General features: G+C 44.1%; 1 protein-coding gene across 3 annotated transcripts in view; it reads left to right on the forward strand.

Annotated features, from left to right (window-relative positions):
* Positions 1 to 63: 63 nt before the first annotated feature.
* The window catches only part of ift80 (intraflagellar transport 80 homolog (Chlamydomonas)), a 77,341-nt gene continuing 51,148 nt past the window's right edge, over positions 64 to 26,256 (forward strand). Inside the window, exons 1-8 of one of the 3 annotated variants that reach the window (XM_038961364.1) lie at positions 64 to 167; positions 1,772 to 1,855; positions 2,601 to 2,822; positions 5,411 to 5,521; positions 5,637 to 5,705; positions 9,062 to 9,171; positions 11,989 to 12,078; positions 12,234 to 12,371. In XM_038961364.1, the coding sequence (XP_038817292.1) occupies positions 1,819 to 1,855; positions 2,601 to 2,822; positions 5,411 to 5,521; positions 5,637 to 5,705; positions 9,062 to 9,171; positions 11,989 to 12,078; positions 12,234 to 12,371 (777 nt within the window). In that variant the 5' untranslated portion in view covers positions 64 to 167; positions 1,772 to 1,818. Of the gene's footprint in view, positions 168 to 1,209; positions 1,470 to 1,771; positions 1,856 to 2,600; positions 2,823 to 5,410; positions 5,522 to 5,636; positions 5,706 to 9,061; positions 9,172 to 11,988; positions 12,079 to 12,233; positions 12,372 to 26,256 lie in introns of those variants that run through there. The other 2 variants (XM_038961365.1, XM_038961363.1) reach the window with 2 other exon arrangements.

Consider the following 26,256-nt stretch of genomic DNA (forward strand, 5'->3'; position numbering starts at 1 on the left):
AACTTAAAACAGGTTTTTGCATTCAAGTTAACATTGTGAAGAATATAAGTAATATTTTGGTAATGATTTGGGATATTTTCATAAAACATTTTTTTTAAATAGAATGCGCCTGTGACGTTTGGGCACTGTTGCCTAGTGACGACGGAAGGGTGTTGTTTACAGTACTGGTAAATGTATTATTTTGTATTTGGATTGTATTGGTTGAATAGTCGAAAATATGTAAGGGGTAATAAACAAGGGGCTATGCGTTCTATGGAAAATAATGCACTAGGTGGAAGGTGTGTGCCACGAAGCAATAGCGGAGTGGCACTAACCTTCCACGGAGTTGCATTATTTTCCAGAGAACTCATAAGAGAGTTAAAGCCCCGAGTTTATTATACCACGGCTATAATTTAACACAGATTTGCTAGTTCAGCTAACCAAACCATCAGTCCTAGCTTGCTATTTTGAAAATCGAATTAAACAATGGCAATAATGTTTTCAATTCGACTTTTGCTTTTAAAAGCAGCTCAAACATTGGTAAATTTATTTTGGCAATCTACTCGGATTTCAGAGCAATCTCGTTTGTGTGCCAGAGCGCAGAATAACTGAATAATTTACGAACGTGCAACACCCGTTGAATATGACAGGTGTCAGTAAATGTTGGCCAAAAAATGAATTAAATTGTTGCTAGCAGCACAGTTACAGTCACTAACGCTCTAGATAACATGAAAACAGCCTAACTAGCCCTGCTAGGGCGAGTAATGTGGCCAGAGTGAGGTGTTCTCTCATTTGTGTCTGGAAGTAGCTAGCAAGCTAGTCAACTTTAGCCAGTTGGCTTGGGCGCTTGACTGCCGTTGTGAGATCAGAACTCTCGGATCAACCCTACTCCTCGGCCAACGCTTTGAATTTACGAACGGACAATCTGACAACGCTCAGAAGTCACTCAGACACACTAGAGGCAATTTACGAACGCACCCGTAGAAATGTAAGAATTAATTTCATAGCCATTGAATTATACCGTCCATTATAGGGAAACAATGCACGCTCTAGAATGCCCTCCAAGTCAATCAGAAACAAGTATTAAACAATACTTCAACAAATTATTCATTTGTAACATGACATCAAGACCTAGCAACGTAAGTGTTAGAATCTCTAGAGGTCTCTAGAGTTTGTTGCCAAGGAACTCTCGCGATAGTAATTCACACAGCCCTGGTACGTCATCGAAATTAGAAAATGAGTATCTCTGCTTACGTTTCAGACCATTGCTTGCTAGCTGCATAGCTATCAGTGTATTTTTCTGGTTATGTCGATTAGTATAATTGTTGAGGAATATATAACATTATATGCATTAACTATTAGCGGTGGAGCTACTATGGCAACTGGACATGATTAGTTGTCTGCTATCAAGTGTGATAACCGTGAAGACTCAGCACGTTAGCTACAGTGAAGGTACCGTAGCAACGACGGACGCTTGTTTGACTAGAGAGGTAGCTAATTTAGCTAGCGTAGCAGCTAGTCAGTAACTATCAACTACCTAGTAGTTGCCATACACTGTCATTGCTAGCGATATGGCTTCTGCACTCCAAATAAAACATATGCAGGCATAACTTAGCTAACTAGACAACTGTGTTTTTTAAATTTTTACTAGTAAACGTGAGTACCGTTAGCTATGAATAGCTAGCTACTTAGCTACTCTCTTTGCTAATTGTATAGCAAGCTAATACAGTCTGTTTGGTAACTAACTCTTATGTCCAATTTGAATGATCGATGACAACCCTTCTGTTTACAGTGAGTGCCTAGTACCTATTTTCTGAAGACTTCACATTAGCCACCACAATGAGATTAAAGACATCATTACTCAAGGAACCAAAACATATCCTTTTGAATTGTGTGAAAGATAGAACGATACTACAACAGTGCTTTGACCTGATTGTTCGTTTTTTCTGTTTAAAAAAAATATGGACAGTCAGCAATCATTAATGAAAAATCTATTAATAAGTTGTGCCTCTAATAACATACTTGACCTCCTTTGCTCTGGTCTAGGGGGTTAGTGTCCGTTCCTCCAACTTGCTCTAACGTCATGGACCAAAGCCAAGGCCGCCTGAGACAAATATGATATTCAGTGCACCTTGCACCACCAGACCTGGGTTCAAATACTATTTGAAAACTTTTAAATATTTTGAGTGTCCAGAGTGGCAGATGGGCTGGGTTTGCAGTTTTGGGACTATTTGAATGGTCCATTAAGCCCGCTAAGCTCAATCAAGCACAGATAACCCAGGTCTGCCTGGCACCTTACTAAAGGCATGCTTATTGCAACCTGTATGTAGGTGAAAATGTTTTTATATGCTAATTGCTATCAGACCTGTGTGTGGATCTCCCCTACCTAAATACAAAGAAAGGTGTATACAGGATCTGTGTTGATTAATTCACCTGAAAAGCAACCACTGTGTTTGAGTCTGTTGCAGTCACCAACCCTGGACCCAGAGAGTTAGGCTACAGGGTGTGAGAACGTTTGTTCCAGTTTAACGCTAACACACCTGGTTCAAGTAATTTAGATATTTTGCAGCAACCGCTGATCTATTTCCACCTAACCATTGTCCTCCTTAACACCTGGACACATAAAGAGCTTGTGAGCTGTGTGGGCTGGACCACTGCAGACGAGCTGTACTCATGCAGTGAGGACCACCAGATCCTGAGATGGAACCTGCTGACCAGTGAGACCAGCCTGGTGGTGAAGCTGCAGGAGGACCTCTTCCCCATCGACCTGCACTGGTTCCCCAAGACGGTGGGAGGCAAGAAGCAGGCCCAGGCTGAGATCTTTGTGCTCACCAGCACTGATGGCAAGTCACCAAAGGGCCCAATAATGAGGAATAATAAGAGATTTTCTCGTAACATGCTTTGATAATTCGTTTCGATAACTTTATTTATGAAGCACTTTTCATACCTAAAAGCGCTATATGAAACACGTGTTTGGCACCGCTAAAATAGAAAATAAATGTTGCATTTTAAAGCAATGTTAATTTCTCACATTATTCAACAAGACAGATTGATATTGAATTAGGTAGGTGATAGAGGATAGGAGTCCCAAGGTACATAACCGCATGGTCTGTGTGAAATGTCTCTCATTGACCAGAGTGGTATACTACGAAGCAAGCTTCCGTTAGCTGCACATTCACATTCTATTCTAAGGCTTCATTCGTACCACAACCGTGGATATTGCCCGTCTGCCTGCCGCATACTGTAGCAGGCGTGTAACTGCGCATGCATGTTGCACGTGGCTAGTTAAACGCCGATCTCTTCATTGAGGCAATGCTGAAACATCGATCCATGCCCAAATCGGTGCCACATTTTAATTTGTGCCGAAATTAAAATATAAGAAGTATCTTGCAAATCCAGCAGGCTTTGGTGTGAAATAGGCTTTTCGAAGTGCCATCTTTATTTTATTATCGTTAATGCCGTCTTTGATGTGCTTATCAATGAACAAGCACCTTTTCCCGACTCCTGTCGCTCCTTTTGTTTGTGGAACAGCTTGTTGTGTTGTGGGTATATACTGTAACGACCCTGGGTTTATAAACGCGGAAATCGACTCTGCCGCTTGTGCATGCTTTTGCGGCACAGTCGATAACGCGTTATAATCCATAGAAAGGTTTTGGAACCTCTAACCCTGGCAATTTGACTGTTAAACTCATTGGTACACTAGCAATGGCTGTTAGTTTGCGTTTCAATTGTCAAAATACTATCACGTGAAAAATGTATTTTGGAAAGCAAATGCGGTCTACTAAATGTGTAATGTGAAAGGTACTTTAGTTTCAGTTAATATATTTTTTTTGGGGGGGGGTGAATAACATTTAATCAGTCGTCTTCCTCAAATGAAGAGGACGCCGTCACAAGCTTTGTGAGAGGGATGGTATCTGATTTAATTGGTCTTCAATTCAATGCTCAGAAACATTATTCAGGGTAAATGGAGTTAGCCCGGAGTTAGCATGCCTGCAACAGGATAGTTCTGAAGGATTCGTTGCCATAGAAATTTACCAGTCTAAAAGGTGAGCCACTTTCGTGGTACCGGTTATCCCGAGTTGAACTCGAGTTGACAGAATTTACCTCGCTAACTCCTCAAACCTGATTCATAGCACAGGGCTCTGTTGTTCTCTTGTGTTTATATCAGCTTTAAACACACAGAGTGGAGATGTACGGCGATGGCAGGCGACGTGTGGTCACAATGTTAATGGCAGTGTAGGGTTGCATAAACACACCCACAAACTGAAGCAGCAATTTTCCCTGGCAGATCATGTAGTCATGAAAACATTTGCATCTGTCTTTCTGGTACATAATGATTTATAGTCATCATATAGGTAATATTATCACAATTGACTGCTTTTTAGAACAAGTCATTGGTTTCCTTTATGGAGAGGCAGTGTTTATGTTTTTAATGTACTAGTCCTATATCCTAACGCACAGCAACTTCAAAAAAATTTTTTTTTTTGGGGGGGGGATTGCACAATAGTCCACTGCAGCTTGTAAAGGCACATTTTTCTTGTTTCTGTTTTTAATGTCAGTGAAATTTCACATGGCTATGAAATGGTTAAATAGAAACCACAGATGTATAGCTTTGGTGTGTGGGGAAAATCTATAGTAACTTTTGTGGCTTTCTCCAACCTCATTTGCTGCGTGGGCCTCTGAGGCGATATGTCAAAAATGGGTTTGGTTCGTAGTACTGACAGACAGAGCAAATTCTGTGAGCAGTATGACTGTGGCGTTTAACAGTCAGGTCTTTAATAGAAATGACATTTTTTAAAGCCTATTTTAATTCTGAGTGTCCTTTAATACAGCAGCCATGGTCGTATACACACTACCTGTTTTTCTGGGTCTGCGACATTCACATTTGTTAGGACATCCAAATATAGAAACTGGAGAGAGAAGCATCATGCTGATTTGCAGTTTTAGGCAACCAGAAATTACATAGAACATTCTGTATTTTTTAATACGCACCGCCACAAAGTATATGGTAGGCTAGTGTCTTTGATAACTGTCTCCATGCCTGATCGCTCCCCGTCTCTAGCAGATAGGAAACTGTTTAATTTAAGCAGCATAGAGACATCGCTTTCATTCTTCCGTTTTGTGTAAGAAATGTGTCTTCAGAAGGTTGCTACCAACCAGGACAGTGGAGCAAAATACATTATGTATGAGAACCTGACTCCATTGGTTACAGTTCTTTATGTTTATCTCTATTTGTTTGTTTCTGTGTGTGGCCGATTGCCTATATTCTTTGTATTTATGAACTCTCCTGACATCATGTGTTATGCTTTTATCATGCTTTTTGACTGTTTGTTGCCTCAAGTGAGATGTAGAACTGCAGAGACAGTTTATACAGTATATTTCCTTCATATCTAATGGACTTCTACCTGTCTGTTCTGTTGTCTGTCTGTAGGCAAGTTCCACCTGGCCTCTAAGATGGGCCGTATTGAGAAGAGTGTGGAGGCCCACAAAGGAGCTGTATTAGCCGGGAGATGGAACTACGACGGGACCGCTCTCATCACAGGTGAGGGGGACACAGGGTAATAAACACACACAAGAAAATTTAATCCGCTGCTCAGTAACAAGTTTGTTATAACTGCCGTAGGTTGTAACTCAGATTGTTGATGTTGTTTCCTCAGCTGGGGAGGATGGACAGATCAAGATCTGGTCTAAGAGTGGCATGCTGAGGTCCACCTTGGCCCAGCAAGGTAAAATGTTTCAAACTATTCTTTCAACCACTCAGCTCAGCACTTACTGTATTTGAAAACGAATTTGCGCAGCAGACTCGCAGTGCATAGCCACACTTTGTTTTGAAACAAATGCAGCCACCAATATTGTCCCTTTTTAACAATTTCCTGTTTTGTCAGAATGGGGCCCTGTAGTTTTTGTGGTGCAGTTGCTCCACGGTGTAGCGACAACATTGCACTCTCTCTGTGTGAAGAGGTGTATGTGAGCATGTGTGTGTGCGGTAATCTTCCAGCCCAGTGTTGTCAGCATGCTTCTGTTAGACTGGCGCTTAGCTGAACTGATCAAGTGTGCTCGCATACTCCCTTAAAAGACCTTCGCTTGAAAAACTACAAAATTCAGCAATAGTTCTGTTAGTCCTTCTTGAGATGTCATAGCCAGTGTACACTTCTTCAATAAATCTGTAATTCATTTTTATGTGCAGTCAAAAGTTTGGACACACCTACTCATTCCAGGGTTTTTCTTTATTTGACTATTTTCTACATTGTGGAATAATAGTGAAGAATTCAAAACTATGAAATAGCACATATGGAATCATGTAGTAACCAAAATAGTGTTAAACAAATCAAAATACATGTGGGAACTCCTTCAAGACTGTTGGAAAAGCATTCCAGGTGAAGCTGATTGAGCGAATGCCAGGACTGTGCAAAGCTGTCATCTAGGCAAAGGGTGGCTACTTTGAAGAATCTCAAATACAAAATGTATTTTGATTTGTTTAACACTTTTTTTGGTTACTACATAATTCTATATGTGTTATTTCATAGTTTTGATGTCTTCACTATTGATCTACAATGTAGAAAATAGTAAAAATAAAGAAAAACCCTTGAATGAGTAGGTGTGTCCAAACTTTTGACTGGTACTGTATATGCCAAGAAGATTTTATTCGCACATTTTTACATCTAACTAAGATGTTTGTGGCAGTATATCTCAAGTGAAAAAATGTGCATGAAAACGAGTCGTATCTCGTTGAATGACAACAAACATATAACTGAAGAATCCCTACAGTTGACCAATCATCAACGAAGGGGTGTGGACTTCAGCTACCGACTTCGGCTTGACTCGAGGAAAATAAATTCACCTCCCATGTGTGAATGAGGATGCACTGTGTTAATCATAGGGGGTGAATGTGTCAGCCTGGTGCTTTTTCAAGCCGTTTGTAGGTCTCTCTCACACTCTGTGCCCAGCCAGAGGACCTGCTTGGGCCGGGCCAGGGACAGTTGTAATGAGGTCAAACCCATGAACACAGCCACGTGAGTTACAGAGAGAGAGACGGCGCTAGCGGAAATTTTGTAAACATAAGGCAACACACAGCCACCAATTAAAGTCTCACACACAGACCGCAGTGTTCATTAAGGCCCCTTCTGCTTTTTAGGGCACCTCACTGGATGAAAGAGAGAGAGCGAGAGAGAGGTATGTAGAGAGAGAGCGAAAGGGATTTGATGAAAAGAGAAAGGCTTGTCACAGAGCGGTACAATACTGTTCATGTTTATTCAGGTAGCCCTCTGTGCCGTGTCACAAAGGTTTCTCCACTTAAACTGAGCTTTTGGTTGAAGACAAGCGGCATGATGCGCTGCCATTAGACAGCTCTGAGAATGGTGGTTATATAGTAACCTAGATAATGTCGTCACAGTACATATAGAAGACTAGTACAGTTTGAAGCACTACATGATATGCCTCATGTTTTGACAATCTTTAGGATTTCACATTTACTTCCACAGTTGGGATTTGTGTGTGTGTGTACAGTGTCTTTACAGTGTGTGTGTGTGCGTACAGTGTGTCTCTCTGTGTATTTAAAACTGCTGTAAACGATGCCGATGCGACGATCTGAAAGATGGCTTTTGTGTTAACAGTGTTTAGTCCAGCCAGATGATTTAAGATGATAACCATGGAGGATTTAAGATGACAATCTGGCAGACAGAGAGAAGTGTGTGTGTGTGTTGAACTATTAGGGTGTAATGCTGCTGGATACAGTTGAAAATGCAGCCAATGCTCCAGTTCCATTTTTATTAAAGGCACCGTAAAGTTTCAAAGGTTTATTGGAGTGGAGTTTTATTAAAATCCATAAAAAATACTCCTAATGATCCATTTCTCTAACCAGTACTCGCATACAGATGGTTTACTTATTAATTGATTCATTGTGCCATTTTGAAATATCTTCTCAGAAGTGGCCCCCAAAAAAATGTTGCCGTTGATGGTAAAACCTGGCCATCCGGATGACATGGATGCATTCTCCCGAATGAATGGGCTCTTTGCTTCCATAGAAAACTGGGCAGAGGCAGGAGCAGTTTCGCCACACGATGCACATTCTCCCTCAGTCCTCTATTTAATGTGTCTGTCTGTGTTGTTGTGAACCATGGCATTGACTGGACAGGCTTGAGAGGGAGTGAGCGGCACAGCCGCTGTTGCACGTACAGATTTGTAGAGCGCATGGAGGAACTGGTGGTGTCTCCTAACAGGTGTGGACACATCATCCACACTGCAGATGCATCTGTGCAGGTGCTGCGCCCCCTTATGCACACACACACTGCAGGAGTCACGGGTACAGCTGGGGGCCGTTGTTGTGAGTCTTGAGTGAGATGATGTAACCGTGTCCCATTTGTGTGGGGGAGGAAGAGCACGGGTGTAGAAGAGGAGGAGGAGGGGGGCGGAGAAGGAGGAGGGCAGAGGGAACTCGTCTCAGCCGTCTCTCATTGTCATGTGACCTCTTGGCATTTGAGAAACCACAAGCACCTGGAGCAGGGTTAAATGTCAGCCTGCCGCTTTCTCACACACACACACACACACACACACACACACACACACACACACGGTTTAGGCAGGTTTCTCTTAACGCTCAGCTGTCTTGGTGTGATACACAGCCAGGTCTGCAGGATTCCAGCAAGCTTTGCACGCAAAATCCCATTCCTACAGGCTGTACGAGGTGAACCTTAAGAGTAAATATGACACTGCTGTGGTGTGGAAATTAGAAATGCAATCTCCTCCAGCTGCTGCAGTGTCTCTGTGTTTGTAAGGAACACCAGGCACTTCTCCCTCTTTGATAAGGACTGCCTCGAGGTAAACTGTGATAGCTAATCAATGCTCTGATGAAACCAGAGTCAACTAACTAGTGGATCTTCTACTGACAGAATTATTATATGTCACGCTGTCTGAGAAGGAGATGCAACTGTGAAACGGCCTTAAACAAGTTTCAGTTTTCATAATTTTCTGATATTAATGGATGTGTTATGAAAATAGTATTATAAAAGTTATTGTTTAAGCACATGGACATTTGTTAAGCAGTGTGATTCCTCACCTCCTGCTGTGTGTGTCTCTCTCTCAGGGTCTCCTGTGTACTCAGTGGCCTGGGGCCCGGACTCTGATAGGATCCTGTACACGTCAGGCAGACTGCTGATAATCAAGCCCCTGCAACCTAGCGCCAAGCTCCTACAGGTACTGTGAGTGTGTGTGTGGGGTTTGAAGACCTCGTACTCCAGTGAGTATTCTTCTTGTTCATGTACATTTGTTTATTGTTTTTGGCACTGAATTGTGCCTGGGACCCTGAGTAAACACCAGAGGGTTTAGTGTGCACCTCCCTCCCCCCTCCCCCTGAGCAGAGCAACAGCTGGCAGTGTATGGAGAAACCCCCTGCACAACTCTGAGCCCTACAACCACCCCCAAACCCCCTCACCCCATCCCCCTGCTCCCTTTGGGGAGAGACAGAGTCGTGGGAGAGAGAGGGGTTTGGGAGGCGGGGGGGGTGGAGATCAGGAGTTGTAGTGATAACCTTCACATGGCAGGAGGAGAAAGGAGACAATGACTGAGTTGACTCCTCCTCTCGTCCTCCTTTTATGGCACGTGCCTCTGGTTATCTGTTGGTCGATACATCTCATGAGTATTGACCTACAGTGCCTTCGGAAAGTATTCAGACCCTTTGACTTTTTCCACATTTTGTTACGTTCTAATTCTAAAATGGATTAAATTGGGGCGTCTGGTTGCCTAGTGGTTAGAGCGTTGGGCCAGTTACCGAACGGTTGCTGGATCGAATCCCCGAGCTGACAAGGTAAAAATCTGTCGTTCTGCCCCTGAACAAGGCAGTTAACCCACTGTTCCGTCATTGTAAATAAGAACTGGTTCTTAACTGACTTGCCTAGTTAAATAAAGGTAACATTTTTATTTTATTTTTCTCATTATTTTATTTTTCTCATCACACAATACCCTATAATGACCAAGAAAAAACAGGTTTTTAGATTTTTTTGAAAATTTATTTTAAAAGAAAATACATATTCACATTTACATAAGTATTCAGAGCCTTTACTCAGTACTTTGTTGAAGCACCTTTGGTAACGATTACAGCCTCGAGTCTTCTTGGATATGATGCTACAAGCTTGGCACACCTGTATTTGAGGAGTTTCCAATCATTCTTCTCTGCAGATCCTCTCAAGCGCTTGTCAGGTTGGATGGGGAGTTTCGCTGCACAGCTTTTATCAGGTCTCTCCAGAGATGTTCAGAGACTTGTCCCGAAGTCACTCTTGCTTTGTCTTGGCTGTGTGCTTAGGGTCGTTGTACTGTTGGAAGGTGAACCTTCGCCCCAGTCTGAGCAGATTTTCATCAAGGATCTCTCTGTACTTTGCTCTGTTCATCTTTCCCTCTATCCTGACTAGTCTCCCAGTCCCTGCCGCTGAAAAACATTCCCACAGCATGATGCTGCCACCACCATGTTTCACCGTAGGGATGGTGCCAGCTTTCCTCCAGACGTGACGCTTGTCATTCAGGCCAAAGAGTTCAATCTTGGTTTCATCAGACCTGAGATTCTGGTTTCTCATGGTCTGAGAGTCCTTTAGGTGCCTTTTGGCAAACTCCAAGCGGGCTGTCATGTTCCTTTTACTGAGGAGTGGCTTCCATCTGGCCACTCTGCCAGAAAGGCCTGATTGGTGGAGTGTTGCAGCGATGGTTGTCCTAGAAGGTTCTCCCATCTCCACAGAGGAACTCTGGAACTCTGTCAGAGTGACCATCGTGTTCCTGGTCACCTCCCTGACCAAGGCCCTTCTCCCCCGATTGCTCAGTTTGGCTGGGCAGCCAGCTCTAGGAAGAGTCTTGGTGGTTCCAAATTTCTTCCATTTAAGAATAATGAAGAACTTCAATGCTCCAGATATTTCTTGGTACCCTTCCCCAGGTCTGTGCCTCGACACAATCCTGTCTTGGAACTCTACGGACAATTCCTTCGACCTCATGACCTGTTTTTTGATCTGACATGCGCTTATATAGACAAGTGTGTGCCTTTCCAAATCATGTCCAATCAATTGAATGTACCACAGGTGGACTCCAATCAAGTTGTGGAAACATCTCAAGGATGATCAATGGAAACAGGATGCATCTGAGCTCAATTTCGAGTCTCATAGCAAAGGTCTGAATACTTGTGTAAATAAGGTATTTCTGTTTTTTAGTTTCAATACATTTGCATAAATGACAACCTGTTTTCTCTTTGCCATTATGGGGTATTGTGTAGATGGAGGGGGGAAATGATTTAATCAATTTTAGAATAAGGCTGTAGCGTAACAATGTGGAGGAAGTCAGGTCTGAATACTTTCTGAATGCACTGTAAGTGTGACTGTCCAACTTTTTTGAAGGGGACTATTCTGACGATTTTTCCCAGTCTCATTCAGTATGCTGAACAATAAGCAGCACATCAGGATGTGTCAGTAAGTCACTTGGCTAATGTTGGGGTGTGTGAGTTAGTGTGTGTGTTTTAACAGAGATGTAATGGGGTCTCTGACGGGGTCGTGTGTGTGATCTCGTACCCGTGGCGACCTGTGAAGGCTCTGCCCTGTTTCCAATTAGAGCCAAGTCCAAGCTGTTACATTAACACAGAGCAGACTTGGAGGCTGTCAGAGAGAGCACCTCGCTCGACCTATAGCTCTTTCTCTTCTTGTCTACTAGGCGCCTTCTGATAAGAACGCTCTCCTCCCTGTATTTGCTTTGTCTTGTCTCCCTGCAGTCTTCTCCTGCTTGTCCTTGACAAAAAAAACTTGAGTCATATTAGCCTTCAGCTCAGCGTGTAGTATATTGATATGGACCTGCGCCCCCCCCCTCTCTTTCCTTTCCTCTCATTCCTTCCCTCTGTCTCTCAGGTGTGGGGAAAGAGCCTGGGACTGGTTAACTGAGGTGTGATCCTGAATTTATTGGTTGGGTATGGAGAATATCACTGCTCTCGCATAAACATCTGCTCTTTCTCTGCTCCCTCGTCCCTCGCTCCCTTTCTCTCCCCAGTGGAAGGCCCATGATGGGATCATTCTGAAGGTGGACTGGAACTCTGTGAATGACCTGATACTGTCAAGTGGAGAGGACTGTAAATACAAGGTGAAGTGTGTCCAGTGATCCAATAATGATGACCTGTGTTATAACGTGTGTATCACGCAGTCGCAATACTGTGTAATTGACCCTGTTCCTTCTCCCACCTCTCTCTCGCTCTCTCCCCCTCCTTCCCGTCATCTCCCTCCTTCCCCCTCTCTCAGGTGTGGGACAGCTATGGTCGTCTGCTATACACGTCCTCGTCACATGACTACCCTGTGACCTCGGTGTCCTGGTCTCCGGATGGGGAGGTGTTTGCCGTGGGCTCCTTCAACACCCTGCGCCTCTGTGACAAGACCGGGGTAAGGGCTCACCCCACCACACGTCCACTGCCAACCCCTCACACACCTCTGTGTACTGTCACTGTGTGTGTTTCGGTGTGACAAACCTGGTTCTGTAAGAGGTCCTCCGTCTCTTCCCTAGTGTGTGGAAGTAGATGGTGAATGCATGGTGTGAGTCTCTCTCTGTACACCTCACTCACTAGTCTCTGTCACGTGTCAGTATTAATACCTGGGGCTGATAGTGCTGTTGATGGTAAGTGGACTTGTAATGAGCGAGTGATGGGTAGCCTAGTGGTTAGAGCGTTGGACTAGTAACCAGAAGGTTGCAAGATCGAATCCCCGAGCTGACAAAGTAAAAAATCTGTCGTTCTGCCCCTGAACAAGGCAATTAACCAACTGTTCCTAGGCTGTCATTGAAAAATAAGAATTTGTTCTTAACTGACCTGCCTAGTTAAATAAAGGTGTAAAATAATGTTGTTTTATTATTCTTCAACGTATGGCCAGAAACAATATATCTTAGCTGGATTTTTTGTAAAGTTAGAATAGAAATGTCAGTGTATTGCTCTATGAGACGTGGCCTAATGAAAACAAACAGCACTGGGCTCTGCTCCTCTGCACTGATCACCACTCATTTCATGCTACATTTTGATCTAATTAGAATCAAATGGCATTTTTTTTGCACCAAAACAAATGGTCTGGAGAGAGACTCTGAGCCAACGCAGATGTCTACACAACACCGAGGTTATGAAAGAGGTTGTGTGTGTGCTTGTAAACACTGTGTATTTGAGTTTGTGCATGCATGTGTGTATTCAAGGGTATTAGCTTTCACTTGTCTAGTTGTTACAGATCAGTGTGGATGAAGGAAAGTAGATGTGGAGAGGAAGGAAGCCATCTTGTTCTTCTGAGTTGAACCCTCAGTAGGACGCTATTCCATTCAAGCCTGTTACTAGCTTTGGGGATTACAAGTCAGAAACAAGTTAGCAGCAAGAGTACAGTAATAAGCAGTATCTTCTTTTCACACTGTAAATATTGCTTTATTTTTTTATTTTTGAGTACACGAATCCAATAAGATTATTTGGACTACTGAGACCACAAACTCTCTGAGCGGGTGTAATTGTGTCGAATAATGAACCTAAATCACCTTTCTTCACAATGACAATCGTGTCTGTGTTGTGAGTTTGTTTACGTTGTGGGTCTGTTCCATTGTTTGTCATTGCGCCACTCTGTGTCTTGTGGTGGGGTTGACTGTGGCGCTCTCTCTCTCTCTCTCTGATGACGCGTACAGTAACTCTAACTGGGGTAAGGGTCTGTTTGCCTTCACCTCCTCCCAGGCCACAGAGGGAGAGTGTGGTGTATACTGTAGCCTGGCCCTGGCCTGCCGTGGGAGGGTTGCTCAACACCAGGGAGAAGAAGACTGAGGAAGAAGAGAAACAAAGAGAGGAGAGAAAGAGAAGGCCACTCAAATGTCACTTCGTAACTGCTTCTTGATAAGTTGATGAATCTGATCCCGTGTTCTGTCGGCCCAGCGGCCCTTGCTTTCAGTCTCATGCACATTTGGTGTGTATGCTGTGTTCCAGTACGTGCAGGGTAATTGTTCCATCCCTGCCTGTATCTGGGCTGTAGTTGGGCTGTGGTGCAGAAGGAGTTAAGCACAGTGAGGAATCTTTGCTGTTACTACCGTGACTAATGGGCAGGAGTTTCATTCTGTATCTGGTACAATGAAACCTTGCACTTTACAGAGCGCTGCCTCAGCAGGAACGGCCAAGCACGTTTAACCCCTAACCTCCAGCAGGACTTCTCTCCTCCTCTCTATCTATCTCTGTCACTTTTTCTTTTTTTTCTTTTTTTCTCTCTATCTCTCTCTCTCTCATTCTCTATCCCTCCACGGGAAAGATGAAGTGCATTACCCTCCTCATTATCACAGGGCGAGGAGGAGGGGGAATACCCCATTACACGCACACACACAGATACTGAGGCACACATTAACAAAGATGCAGAGATACAGACACACACATGTTGGGGCTAGTCTCAACGTCAGCCCAGGACTGAACTTGATCACTTTTTCTCATGTTTTTTTAATGGATAGTTGATTATCTTGATATGTCTCTCTATTGACTTGAATAAGAGAGAACCTGTTCGGGTCTTGTCCCCAGCCCCTCTCCTCCTTTAGGCATGGCAGATCTTAGATTCTCAATTAAGCACAAAGCAGTACACTGTCACTTTTTTTACTGGATTTGAGCACAAGAAGTGAGTGTGTGTGTGCCTGCGTGCATCCGTGCATGCACTCCAATGGGCCTGCGAGACAACAGTCTATTTACGAGACACTGCAGCTGGTGTCTAGCGTCTGGACTCTGTCACGATCCCTGACACTGTGACACTCACTAACAAGTGTGACTCATTGTGCCCTCTCTCCTTCCCTCTGTCTTTCTCTTGCCTTCCCTTCCCCCCCCTTTCTCTCTCTCTCTCTCTCTCTCTCTTCCCCTTTCTCTCTCTCTCCCCCTTTCCCTCTCGTCTGCAGATCGGTACACAGACACTATCATAGACCCTGTTAGTGTGTGTGTGTGTGTGTGTGTGTGTGTGTGTGTGTGTGTGTGTGTGTGTGTGTGTGTGTGTGTGTGTGTGTGTGTGTTCGACTAATTTGTCAGAATAACAAATAGTCTGATGATGACGCTTCTGTGGATGCTATGACATCACGGTAAGATGGTAGATTGTTTTTCTGTCTTCAACTTTCCTCTCTACCATGAAGACCTCTGCAGACTCTTCCAAACAGAAACCCCCACTCCAGCTTACTGAAAACCAAACACACGCACGCCAGACGCCGTGTTCTGTCCCATGTTGGGTCTTGTTTCAGGCCTTAATTGAAATGTCCAGAACAATCATTGGGCTATTAATACCTGCTGTTCCCGCGATGTGGTTGGGACTGAAGACGTGGCCCAGCTCTGGCCCAGTCCAGGAACCGAGAACCAGGAACCCTTCACTCCACTAATTAGCCAAAACCAATGTGCAATGGCTGTCCTGCTTTAGAAAGCCTATACTTAATCAGGAGCGGCTGATGGCTTCTTAAAGCTGCTATTTGCCCATCTATTTGACCTCATCTGAAACAGCGCTATGACATGAAGTCAGAAATGTGTTCTAAATCTGCGCTGGGTTTCCTACCACCCGACACACACACACACACACATTGGAAGTGGAAAGTCTGAGGCTCCCTCTCCACTCCCATAACATCTGCCTGCCCCACTCACACAACCATAGGAGATAAGTCATCATAAATTGTGTCAAATGTATAGCTGACAATTGCAGCGTTATTCTGAAGGGGAGGGGGTCATGATTTGGAGTGTAAAACCACTGGTATCTGGTGTAATGCAGATATTATTTTGCGCGACACGTAAAATGTCCCGAATCAATGCAATTGATGATTTAATGATTTATTGTCTCCAGCTGTGATTTTTCTGCCTGATACAATGTCAGTCTGTTGGCTCACATAGCTACACAGAAAACATTCCATACAATGGGTTCTGATAGCGTTTGGAAACATTGTAGGAGCGTTTTTTAGTGTAACATGGTATGATGTGGAGAATCCTATGAGGTCAGTCTGATCTGACCTGTATCCCATTTTTCTCTCTCGCTCTCTCTCGCTCTCTCTTTCTCTCTCTTTCTCTGTGTGTGTGTTTTAATAGTCACATGTACAGGGTTGCAGGTGTGATTACTGGGTACCGTGAACATCTTAGGCTCCAACATGCAGTACTAAGTGAAATACAATGATGTAAATGGTAATAAAACAATGTATAAATAATACTATATACATCATAACTGTAGCAGTGATGAATAAATACACATCTTTGGGGTGGAGGCAGAGTAAAGACTGTTGGGGGGTGGGGGAGTGTCCATAGAGGGAGCAGCATGACCATTGAAGGGGTGTGGGGAGTGAAGCAGCTTGAAGGTCTGAGGGTAGAAAGTCTTGCGGTTTTTGCCATGATGCTCATGTACTGCCCACATCTGAGTAATTGAAGCGGGGAGAACAGGGCAGGGCTTAGGTGGCTGGGAGTCCCTGATGATCTTCTTTGCCTTCCTGAGACACCTGGTGTTGTAGGTGTCCTGGAGGGCAGGCAGTGTGCACCCATTTGGCTGCACGTATCACCCTCTGAACAGCCTTGCGGTCTGTGGTGGTGAAGTTTCCGTACCAGGCTGTGATGCAGCCCGACAGTATGCTTATGCTCTCGATGGTGCTCCGAATTTCTTCAGCATCCTGAGGGTGAAGAGTCGCTGTCGTGCCTTCACCACGTTGTCCGTGTGGTTAGACCATTTCATCTTCTCTGAGATGTGTACGCCGAGGAATTTGAAGTTATTGACAGTCTCCACGGTGGCCTTGTTGATGAGGATGGGGGTGTCCAGCCTGGCTCCTCCTGATGTCCAAAATCACAATATTTGTTTTGCTAACATTAAGGGGGAGGTTGTTTACCTGGCACCACGGTATCAGATTGCCTTGTTGTTGGTAATCAGGCCTACTACTGTCGTCAGCGAACTTGATGATGACGTTGGAACTGTGTGAGGCCACGCAATCGTGGGTATACAGGGAATACAGGAGGGGACTAAGGATGCACCCTTGTGGGGCCCCCTTGTCGAGAATCAGTGTCAAGGAGGAAATGTTGCGTACTGTCACAACCTGGGGGCGGCCCGTCAGGAAGTCCAGGACCGAGTTGCATAGGGAGACGTTCAGACCCAGGGCCGTGCGCTTTGTATTGAGTTTATAGGGCACTATGTTATTGTAAGCCGAGCTGTAGTCGATGAACAGCATCCTCACATATGCATTCCTTTTGTCCAGGTGGGTAAGGGCAGTGTGCAGTGCAATGGCAATTGCGTCGTCCGTGGGTCTGTCAAGGCGGTAGGTTTGACTAGCCTCTCAAAGCACTTCATGTTGACGGAAGTGAGTGCTACTGGTTGGTAGTCGTTCAGTTTCTTACCCCAGGTTGGCATAGCAACCGGAGCTAGGGAGAGGTTGAAAATGTCAGAACACAACAGCCAACTGGTCTGCACATGCTCTGAGGGCACGGCTAGGGATGCTGTCTGGGCCGGCAGCCTTGAGGGTTAACACGTTTGAATGACTTACATGTGTAGCCCATGTTGTCATTGGGGGCTCTCTTCGGCAGCTCAGTGTCATTTTGCTCGAATCGTGACAAAAAGGTGTTTAACTCCTCCGGTAGGTTGGCGTTGGTGATCGTGATGTGGCTGGCTTTTCTTCTCGCAATCCGTGATAGTTAGGAGCCTCTGCCACATTCGCCTTGTGTCCAACCCGCTGAATTGCTCCTCTACTTTGTCACTTTATTTGTTTAGGTCGTATTTGTACTGTTTAACCATATTTTTGTCCCCGGTCACCTTGCCCTGTTTATAAGCAGCATCTCTCTTTTTCATTTTTTTTCTTTCAAATTTGCCCACTTCCGGCGCCGACAGAGATGGCCGCCTCGCTTCGCGTTCCTAGGAAACTATGCAGTATTTTGTTTTTTTTATGTGTTATTTCTTACATTGGTACCCCAGGTAATCTTAGGTTTCATTACATACAGTCGGGAGGAACTACTGAATATAAGAGCAACGTCAACTGACCATCATTACGACCAGGAATATGACTCTCTCGAAGCGGATCCTGTGTTTTGCCTTCCACCCAGTACAATGGATCTGATCCCAGCCGGCGACCCTAAACAACGACGCCGTAAAAGGGACAAACGAAGCGGTCTTCTGGTCAGGTTTCGGAGACGGGCACATCGCGCTCCACTCCCTAGCATACTACTCGCCAATGTCCAGTCTCTTGACAACAAGGTTGATGAAATCCGAGCACGGGTTTCACATTCTCTTCGATTATAATCACAGCCGTATATATTCCCCCCCAAGCAGACACATCGATGGCCCTGAACGAACTCTATCTGACTCTATGTAAACTGGAAACCACACACCCTGAGGCTGCATTCATCGTAGCTGGGGATTTTAACAAGGCTAATCTGAAAACAAAACTCCCTAAATTCTATCAGCATATCGATTGTGCAACCAGGGCTGGTAAAACCTTGGATCATTGATATACTGACTTCCGCGACGCATATAAGGCCCTCCCCCGCCCTCCTTTCGGAAAAGCTGACCACGACTCCATTTTGTTGCTTCCAGCCTACAAACAGAAACTAAAACAGGAAGCTCCCGCGCTCAGGTCTGTTCAACGCTGGTCCGACCAATCTGATTCCACGCTTCAAGACTGCTTCGATCACGTGGATTGGGATATGTTCCACATTGCGTCGAACGACAACATTGACGAATAGGCTGATTCGGTGAGCGAGTTCATTAGAAAGTGCATTGACTATGTCGTACCCACAGCAACGATTAAAACATTCCCAAACCAGAAACCGTGGATTGATGGCAGCATTCGCGTGAAACTGAAAGCGCGAACCACTGCTTTTAACCAGGGCAAGGTGACCGGAAACATGACCGAATACAAACAGTGTAGCTATTCTCTCCGCAAGGCAATCAAACTAGCTAAGTCCCAGTACAGAGACAAAGTAGAGTCGCAATTCAACAGCTCAGACACGAGGTATGTGGCAGGGTCTACAGTCAATCACGGATTACAAAAAGAAAACCAGCCCCGTCGCGGACCAGGATGTCTTACTCCCAGACAGACTAAATAACTTTTTTGCTCGCTTTGAGGACAATACAGTGCCACTGACACGGCCCGCTACCAAAACCTGTGGGCTCTCCTTCACTGCAGCCGAGGTGAGTAAAACATTTAAAAGTGTTAACCCTCGCAAGGCTGCAGGCCCAGATGGCATTCCCAGCCTCAGAGCATGCGCAGACCAGCTGGCTGGTGTGTTTAAGGACATATTCAATCAATCCTTATCCCAGTCTGCTGTTCCCACATGCTTCAGGAGGACCACCATTGTTCCTGTTCCCAAGAAAGCTAAGGTAACTGAGCTAAACGACAACCGCCCCGTAGCATTCACTTCCGTCATCATGAAGTGCTTTGAGAGACTAGTCAAGGACCATATCACCTCCACCCTACCTGACACCCTAGACCCACTCCAATTTGCTTACCGACCCAATAGGTCCACAGACGACGCAATCGCAACCACACTGCACACTGCCCTAACCCATCTGGACAAGAGGAATACCTATGTGAGAATGCTGTTCATCGACTACAGCTCAGCATTTAACACCATAGTACCCTCCAAACTCGTCATCAAGCTCGAGACCCTGGGTCTCGACCCCGCCCTGTGCAACTGGGTCCTGGACTTCCTGACGGGCCTCCCCCAGATGGTGAGGGTAGGTAACAACATCTCCACCCCGCTGATCCTCAACACCGGGGCCCCACAAGGGTGCGTTCTGAGCCCTCTCCTGTACTCCCTGTTCACCCACGACTGCGTGGCCATGCACGCCTCCAACTCAATCATCAAGTTTGCGGACGACACTACAGTGGTAGGCTTGATTACCAACAACGACGAGATGGCCTACAGGGAGGAGGTGAGGGCCCTCGGAGTGTGGTGTCAAGAAAATAACCTCACACTCAACGTCAACAAAACAAAGGAGATGATTGTGGACTTCAGGAAACAGCAGAGGGAGCACCCCCCTATCCACATCGACGGGACAGTAGTGGAGAAGGTGGAAAGTTTTAAGTTCCTCGGTGTACACATCACGGACAAACTGAAATGGTCCACCCACACAGACAGCGTTGTGAAGAAGGCGCAGCAGCGCCTCTTCAACCTCAGGAGGCTGAAGAAATTCGGCTTGTAACTGAAAACACTTACAAACTTTTACAGATACACAATCGAGAGCATCCTGTCGGGCTGTATCACCGCCTGGTACGGCAACTGCTCCGCCCACAACCGTAAGGCTCTCCAGAGGGTAGTGAGGTCTGCACAACGCATCACCGGGGGCAAACTACCTGCCCTCCAGGACACCTACACCACCCGATGTCACAGGAAGGCCATAAAGATCATCAAGGACAACAACCACCCGAGCCACTGCCTGTTCACCCCGCTATCATCCAGAAGGCGAGGTCAGTACAGGTGCATCAAAGCAGGGACCGAGAGACTGAAAAACAGCTTCTATCTCAAGGCCATCAGACTGTTAAACAGCCACCACTAACATTTAGTGGCCGCTGCCAACATACTGACTCAACTCCAGCCACTTTAATAATGGGAATTGATGAAAATGTATGTAAAAATGTATCACTAGCCACTTTAAACAATGCCACTTAATATAATGTTTACATACCCTACATTACTCATCTCATATGTATATACTGTACTCTATATCATCTACTGCATCTTGCCATCTTTATGTAATACATGTATCACTAGCCACTTTAAACTACGCCACTTCATGTTTATATACCCTACATTACTCATCTCATATGTATATACTGTACTCTATACCATCTACTGCATCTTGCCTATGCCGTTCTGTACCATCACTCATTCATATATCTTTATGTACATATTCTTTTCCCTTTACACTTGTGTGTATAAGGTAGTAGTTGTGGAATTGTTAGGTTAGATTACTCGTTGGTTATTACTGCATTGTCGGAACTAGAAGCACAAGCATTTTGCTACAGTCGCATTAACATCTGCTAACCATGTGTATGTGACAAATAAAATTTGATTTGATTTGATATGCTATAAGGCTGCTATCAATCCACGTTTTTTGATTCCTCATCCCCACCCCTGGGTCACTCCCTTTTCTCTTGTCTATTTGCCATGGCTCTTGTCTATTTGCCATCTTTCTCCTGACTGACTGACTTCTTATCCCACCACTCATATTTCCTCAGTTTTATCTATCTTGTCCTTCTTTCTCTCTAGGGAACGTACTGTATGTGACTTTAGGTTCCCTGTGAGGCCCCTTCACTTAGACTTTGTAAGGCAGGGATCAGTGTGTCTCCCTTCCTTTCAAAAAAGTATCAGTTTCTATTCTCCAGGCTGTACCACTCCAGTGTGCCCTGCTTGGCTGCCAGCCCCTGGCCAACGGCTGGCCTGGAAACGCTCCCTGCCGCTGGAGCGATATAAAAGGCCTCTAAACTAAATGCTGGTTTGAGTCCTGAAGCGCTCTTAGTGGAGCATGAAAAGGGCAGAGAAAACGATTGTAGATTTATTAGTCTTTTCTGCTTTATCTGTTTTCATCACATTAGCTATGATGGTTAGCGCAATGCAGATGGTGAAAATGTCACTGTAAAAGTGAGAGGGCAGGCTACATGAGTTGGACAGGGGGAAAGAAAGGGAGAGGAGAGCTGCGTGGAAAAACAGCAGATGTGGAGGGGGTTACACACTAGAGAGGGAGAGAGAGAGCGCAGTGAAACAAAGAGAGTCCTGAGTCAGCAACGGCAGAGCAGTTTTCTCCCCAGGCAACTGGGCTGGGCTCCTCCACTCTCTCTCTCTTCCTGCCTGACACACTCCACATGCTCCTACTTTGTCTCCTCGATCTCCTTCTTCTCTTGCTCCCTCTCTTTCAAAAAGTCATATGTTTTATTGCCATGGCGTTTACAGGTACAACAATCTTGTTAAAGACAGTTAATTAGATCAAATATTAAGATAACTATCAAATGAACTAAATGAGAAACAGAAAAGAAGGTGAACTTTCCCTCACAACACACTTTTTCTCCACCTTTCTCTTCCCCTTATGAGCCAAACTCTCTACTTTACATGTGCTCTCGCTCTCTCGCTCTTTCTCTCGCTCTCTCTCTGCATCCAGCTGCAGTTTAGAGAGGGAGAGAGTTTAAGCAGTGAAAAGGGCACTTTGGGTCTATCTTTTACCACTAAGTCAAGACTCTCTTCCTTCACACATTTTCTCTGTTTTCTTTTGAATAATTTTTACTTCTCTTTTTAAAACATCTGGGTGACTTTGTCTATGAAATGTTTTTGAACAAGTGGACACATTCTGGTTTTAACAGCCTCTACTTCTCAGCCAGTTAAAACAGCCATCAAATGTATGTCTCTTCAGTTTGTGTGGTAATAACACAGGCTGGCACTGCAGGCAGGTTCAAGTCCTGGTCTTAAATGAGCAGTGCAGGACAGTGGAATGCTACATCAACCCGCATCAATGAAAAAGCAGCCTCCTATTTTCTCTCTTTTATAACAGCTCTCTTCGGTCACGTGTGTCTTCAGGTAAGGATGTGAAGGGACGGGCATTACCAGGTGTTGGTTTGCTGGGCTTGGATTTTTGTTGGCACGGCTGATGGAAAAGTGTATGTGTTTTCAGGGTCTTTTTTCAGATGATTGACTGCACTTCCTGTGTGTGAGATATTGGTCAGAGTGAGAGGCACTTGTTGACATGGTATTAATCTCTTGAGTTTGGCGTCAAGCTTGCCATGTTGAAAAGTGAACAGAGAGAGAGCTTGAAAAAGAGTCAAAATAAGAGGGAGCCGCTGATGGTTTGACAAATGTAGTGTGGAACTGTGGAATATATCCTGTGAAGTTGGCTGGAGAGTGGGGCTGGGAGAATTGGTCTCCATAAACGATGGTGGTTACCCCCCTTTTCTCCTTTCTCCCATCTCCTCCCCTTTCTCCCACCCCTCCCCCCCTCTGGTCTGGTGTAGGGTGAGATGTATGACATACTGAGACAGTGCTATGCCAGGCCCTCTGATAGTCATCACTCCCCACACCACTAAATCACTACCTCCACACACAAGGCAAACATGTCACACACAGAGAGAGCGGGTAGAGAGGGAAAGGGGATGTACTGGGAGGCAAGATGAGGGTAACTCGAAGGAGTGAGATGTTTTAAAAGAGAGATTAGGTATAAAAAGTTGGGAGATGCAAAGAGAAAGTGAGTGAGGTACTATATATAGAGTTTGTTAGAGTGGAAGATTAAAACATTTAAGAAGTGTTATTAATATCAATGTCAATAAAAGGACCTACATTCAGCTGAATTATTAACTTGACCCTGAAAGCACATAAAGCAGCCTCCACATTTCTCCCAAGGTTTGGTGTGTACGGGTGTGAGAGATGTGTTGTATTTATTTGGTGTGTTATTGCTCTTGCGTTGGTGTGCATGCTTCCGTGTGTGTCTGCTGAAGGCGACTGTTTATTGGTGTATCACTTAATTTTCACCCGCTTATTTACATGGCCCAGGCTCAGTGACGTAACAAGCAGGGCTGCCAAGTTCATTATGCTATTACTGGGGACCAGGGGGAGAGACCAGGGGGGATGGAGGAGTGGGGTAAGGAAAGGGGTAGGGGGTAGGAGTGGGGGTCAAATATTTTGGCTCCTCCCCAATTTTGGCTCCTCCTTCTCCTGTACTTGCATGTGTGTTTATTAGTAGGGCTGTGACGGGTTTGGAAATGTGAGGTTATAGTATATTGGCGAGGCCAATGTACACGGTCACCGACATAACAATTCTGTTTGTACACTTGTTTACATGGATATGTTTCTTTAATTAAACCTATTATAAACAAGCCATTACACTTTGTTATTATCATGGCATTTATTATTATTATTCGGGTTATTACTTATTAATCAACAAATTAAGAAATGCCAGGTTGGAGAGGATCTGTCACATTTTCGTATTGACATAACATTAAAACCTCTTGTCAATATAGGGGGTGCTGTTTCAACTTTGTAAAATATCGTTCTCAAATTAAACTGCCTCGTACTCAATTCTTGCTCGTACAATATGCATATTATTATTACTATTGGATAGAAAACACTCTCTAGTTTCTAAAACCGTTTGAATTATTTCTCTGAGTGAAACAGAACTCATTCTGCAGCACATTTCCTGTCAGGGAGTGAGATTTCAGAAATCGAGGTCCCTGTTCTGAGGTCAGTTTATAAGTCCCCATGTAAGCCATCGGGCTACATGCACTGCATACGTCTTCCTCTAGATGTCAGTAAGCGGGGAGAATTTGAATGGAGTGGGTTGCGCAATCTGGGACCTTATATAAGACCGTGGAACGGAAGTACCGTCCTTTTCAACGGTGCGCCTGGCGCAAGAAGACATCACAATGGCGTCCTGCAAACGCTTTCGTTTTAGTAGTTCTATATCTCCGGTCATGTTTTTATTCGTTATAGGTGTTAAAGACATCATAAGGTAGTTCATTTAAACCGACTTATAGCAGTTTATAGCAGTTTATTGCGATTTTCTGGGATTTCTTTGTCATGCGCTTTCACGAGGTGGACACCTCTCCAGTTGGTGGCTAACATTAGCGGCTATTTCGACCGGACAAGAGGACATCCTTCAACCCAAAGACGATTGTTCTGGAGAAAGGACACCTTGCCCAAGATTCTGATGGAAGCTCAGCTAATAGTAAGCAGTCTTTATGCTGTTAATTCGTACTTATGTTGACAAATGTTAAATAATAATTCCGCCATGAATTATGGGGCGGTCTCGCTTTAGCGTACGCTGTATTGCGCAGTAACGTTAATTTTAAAAATCTAACCCAGCGATTGCATTAAGAACTAATTTATCTTTCATTTGCTGTCCAACTTGTATTTTTTAGTCAAGTTTGTGAATAGTTTTCGATTAGAATAGGTGCCTTTCCCAAGATTTCTCCTGACATTTTCTTTGCAGCTTGGCTACTTTTCTCATTGTATAACCACGATTTGTGCCGCTAAATATGCACATTTTTGAACAAACTCTATATGCATTGTGTAATATGATGTTATAGGACTGTCATCTGAAGAATTCTGAGAAGGTTAGTGAAAAAATTAATATCTTTTGGTGGTTTATACGTAATCGCTATGTTTGGCTTGAATCAATGCTGTTGTGATGTTTGCTATTGTGGTATGCTAATATAACGCTATATTGTGTTTTCGCTGTAAAACACTTAGAAAATCTGAAATATTGTCTGGATTCACAAGATCTGTGTCTTTCAATTGCTGTACGCTGTGTATTTTTAAGAAATGTTTTATGATGAGTAATTAGGTAATACACGTTGCTCTCTGTAGTTATTCTAGTCACTTTGGTGAGAGTTGTGATGGTGGCTGCAATGGTAAACTATGATTTATACCTGAAATATGCACATTTTTCTAACAAAACATATGCTATACAATAAATATGTTATCAGACTGTCATCTGATGAAGTTGTTTCTTGGTTAGTGGCTATTTATATCTTTATTTGGTCGAATTTGTGATAGCTACTGATGGAGTAAAAAACTGGTGGAGTAAAAAAAGTGGTGTCTTTTGCTAACGTGGTTAGCTAATAGATTTACATATTGTGTCTTCCCTGTAAAACATTTTAAAAATCAGAAATGATGGCTGGATTCACAAGATGTGTATCTTTCATCTGGTGTCTTGGACTTGTGATTTAATGATATTTAGATGCTAGTATTTACTTGTGACGCTATGCTAGGCTATGCTAGTCAGCTTTTTTACTGATGTGGGTGCTCCCGGATCCGGGTTTGGGAGGAACTAGAAGTTAACGGAGTCAAAATAAAGATATGCCTACCTTGTCTATTGGCCTTTCTACATTTTTTTTTTAATACAGAAGCTATTTTGATGCACAAAACCATTCAAACGAAGTCTAATTTGTTTTGTCACACATTTCCCGAAATGTTCATATAATGTCACAAACCCTGATGCAGCAGTCATTCGATGGCAGTAGCAAGTAACGACGTCGTAATGAGTTTAAAAAAAATGTAGGTTAAACTACTGAAAATAGGTCTTTTACAAGATGAGATCATGACAGAAGCGTTTGAATCTTATTAAAGAGATTGAGTCCAGACAGGCTACTTTAGGAAGTTTATGAATGGACTTAGGCTATAGGCCTATAGAGAGAATCATCGAATGCTCACCCCAGTAAAAGCACCCGTCAATCAAAGCCACCAGCGTATGTCAGACAAGCAAATATTTCTCCTTTCCTTTCAAACATATTAGGCTTTCCGAAAGTAGGCAGAACATCATTCTTCCCTTTTCAATTAATTAAGGGGACAGCTATGCTGTAGTATGA

Source organism: Salvelinus namaycush, chromosome 23 (assembly GCF_016432855.1).
Source record: "Salvelinus namaycush isolate Seneca chromosome 23, SaNama_1.0, whole genome shotgun sequence".
In the NCBI taxonomy this organism is placed as follows: Eukaryota; Metazoa; Chordata; class Actinopteri; order Salmoniformes; family Salmonidae; genus Salvelinus; species Salvelinus namaycush.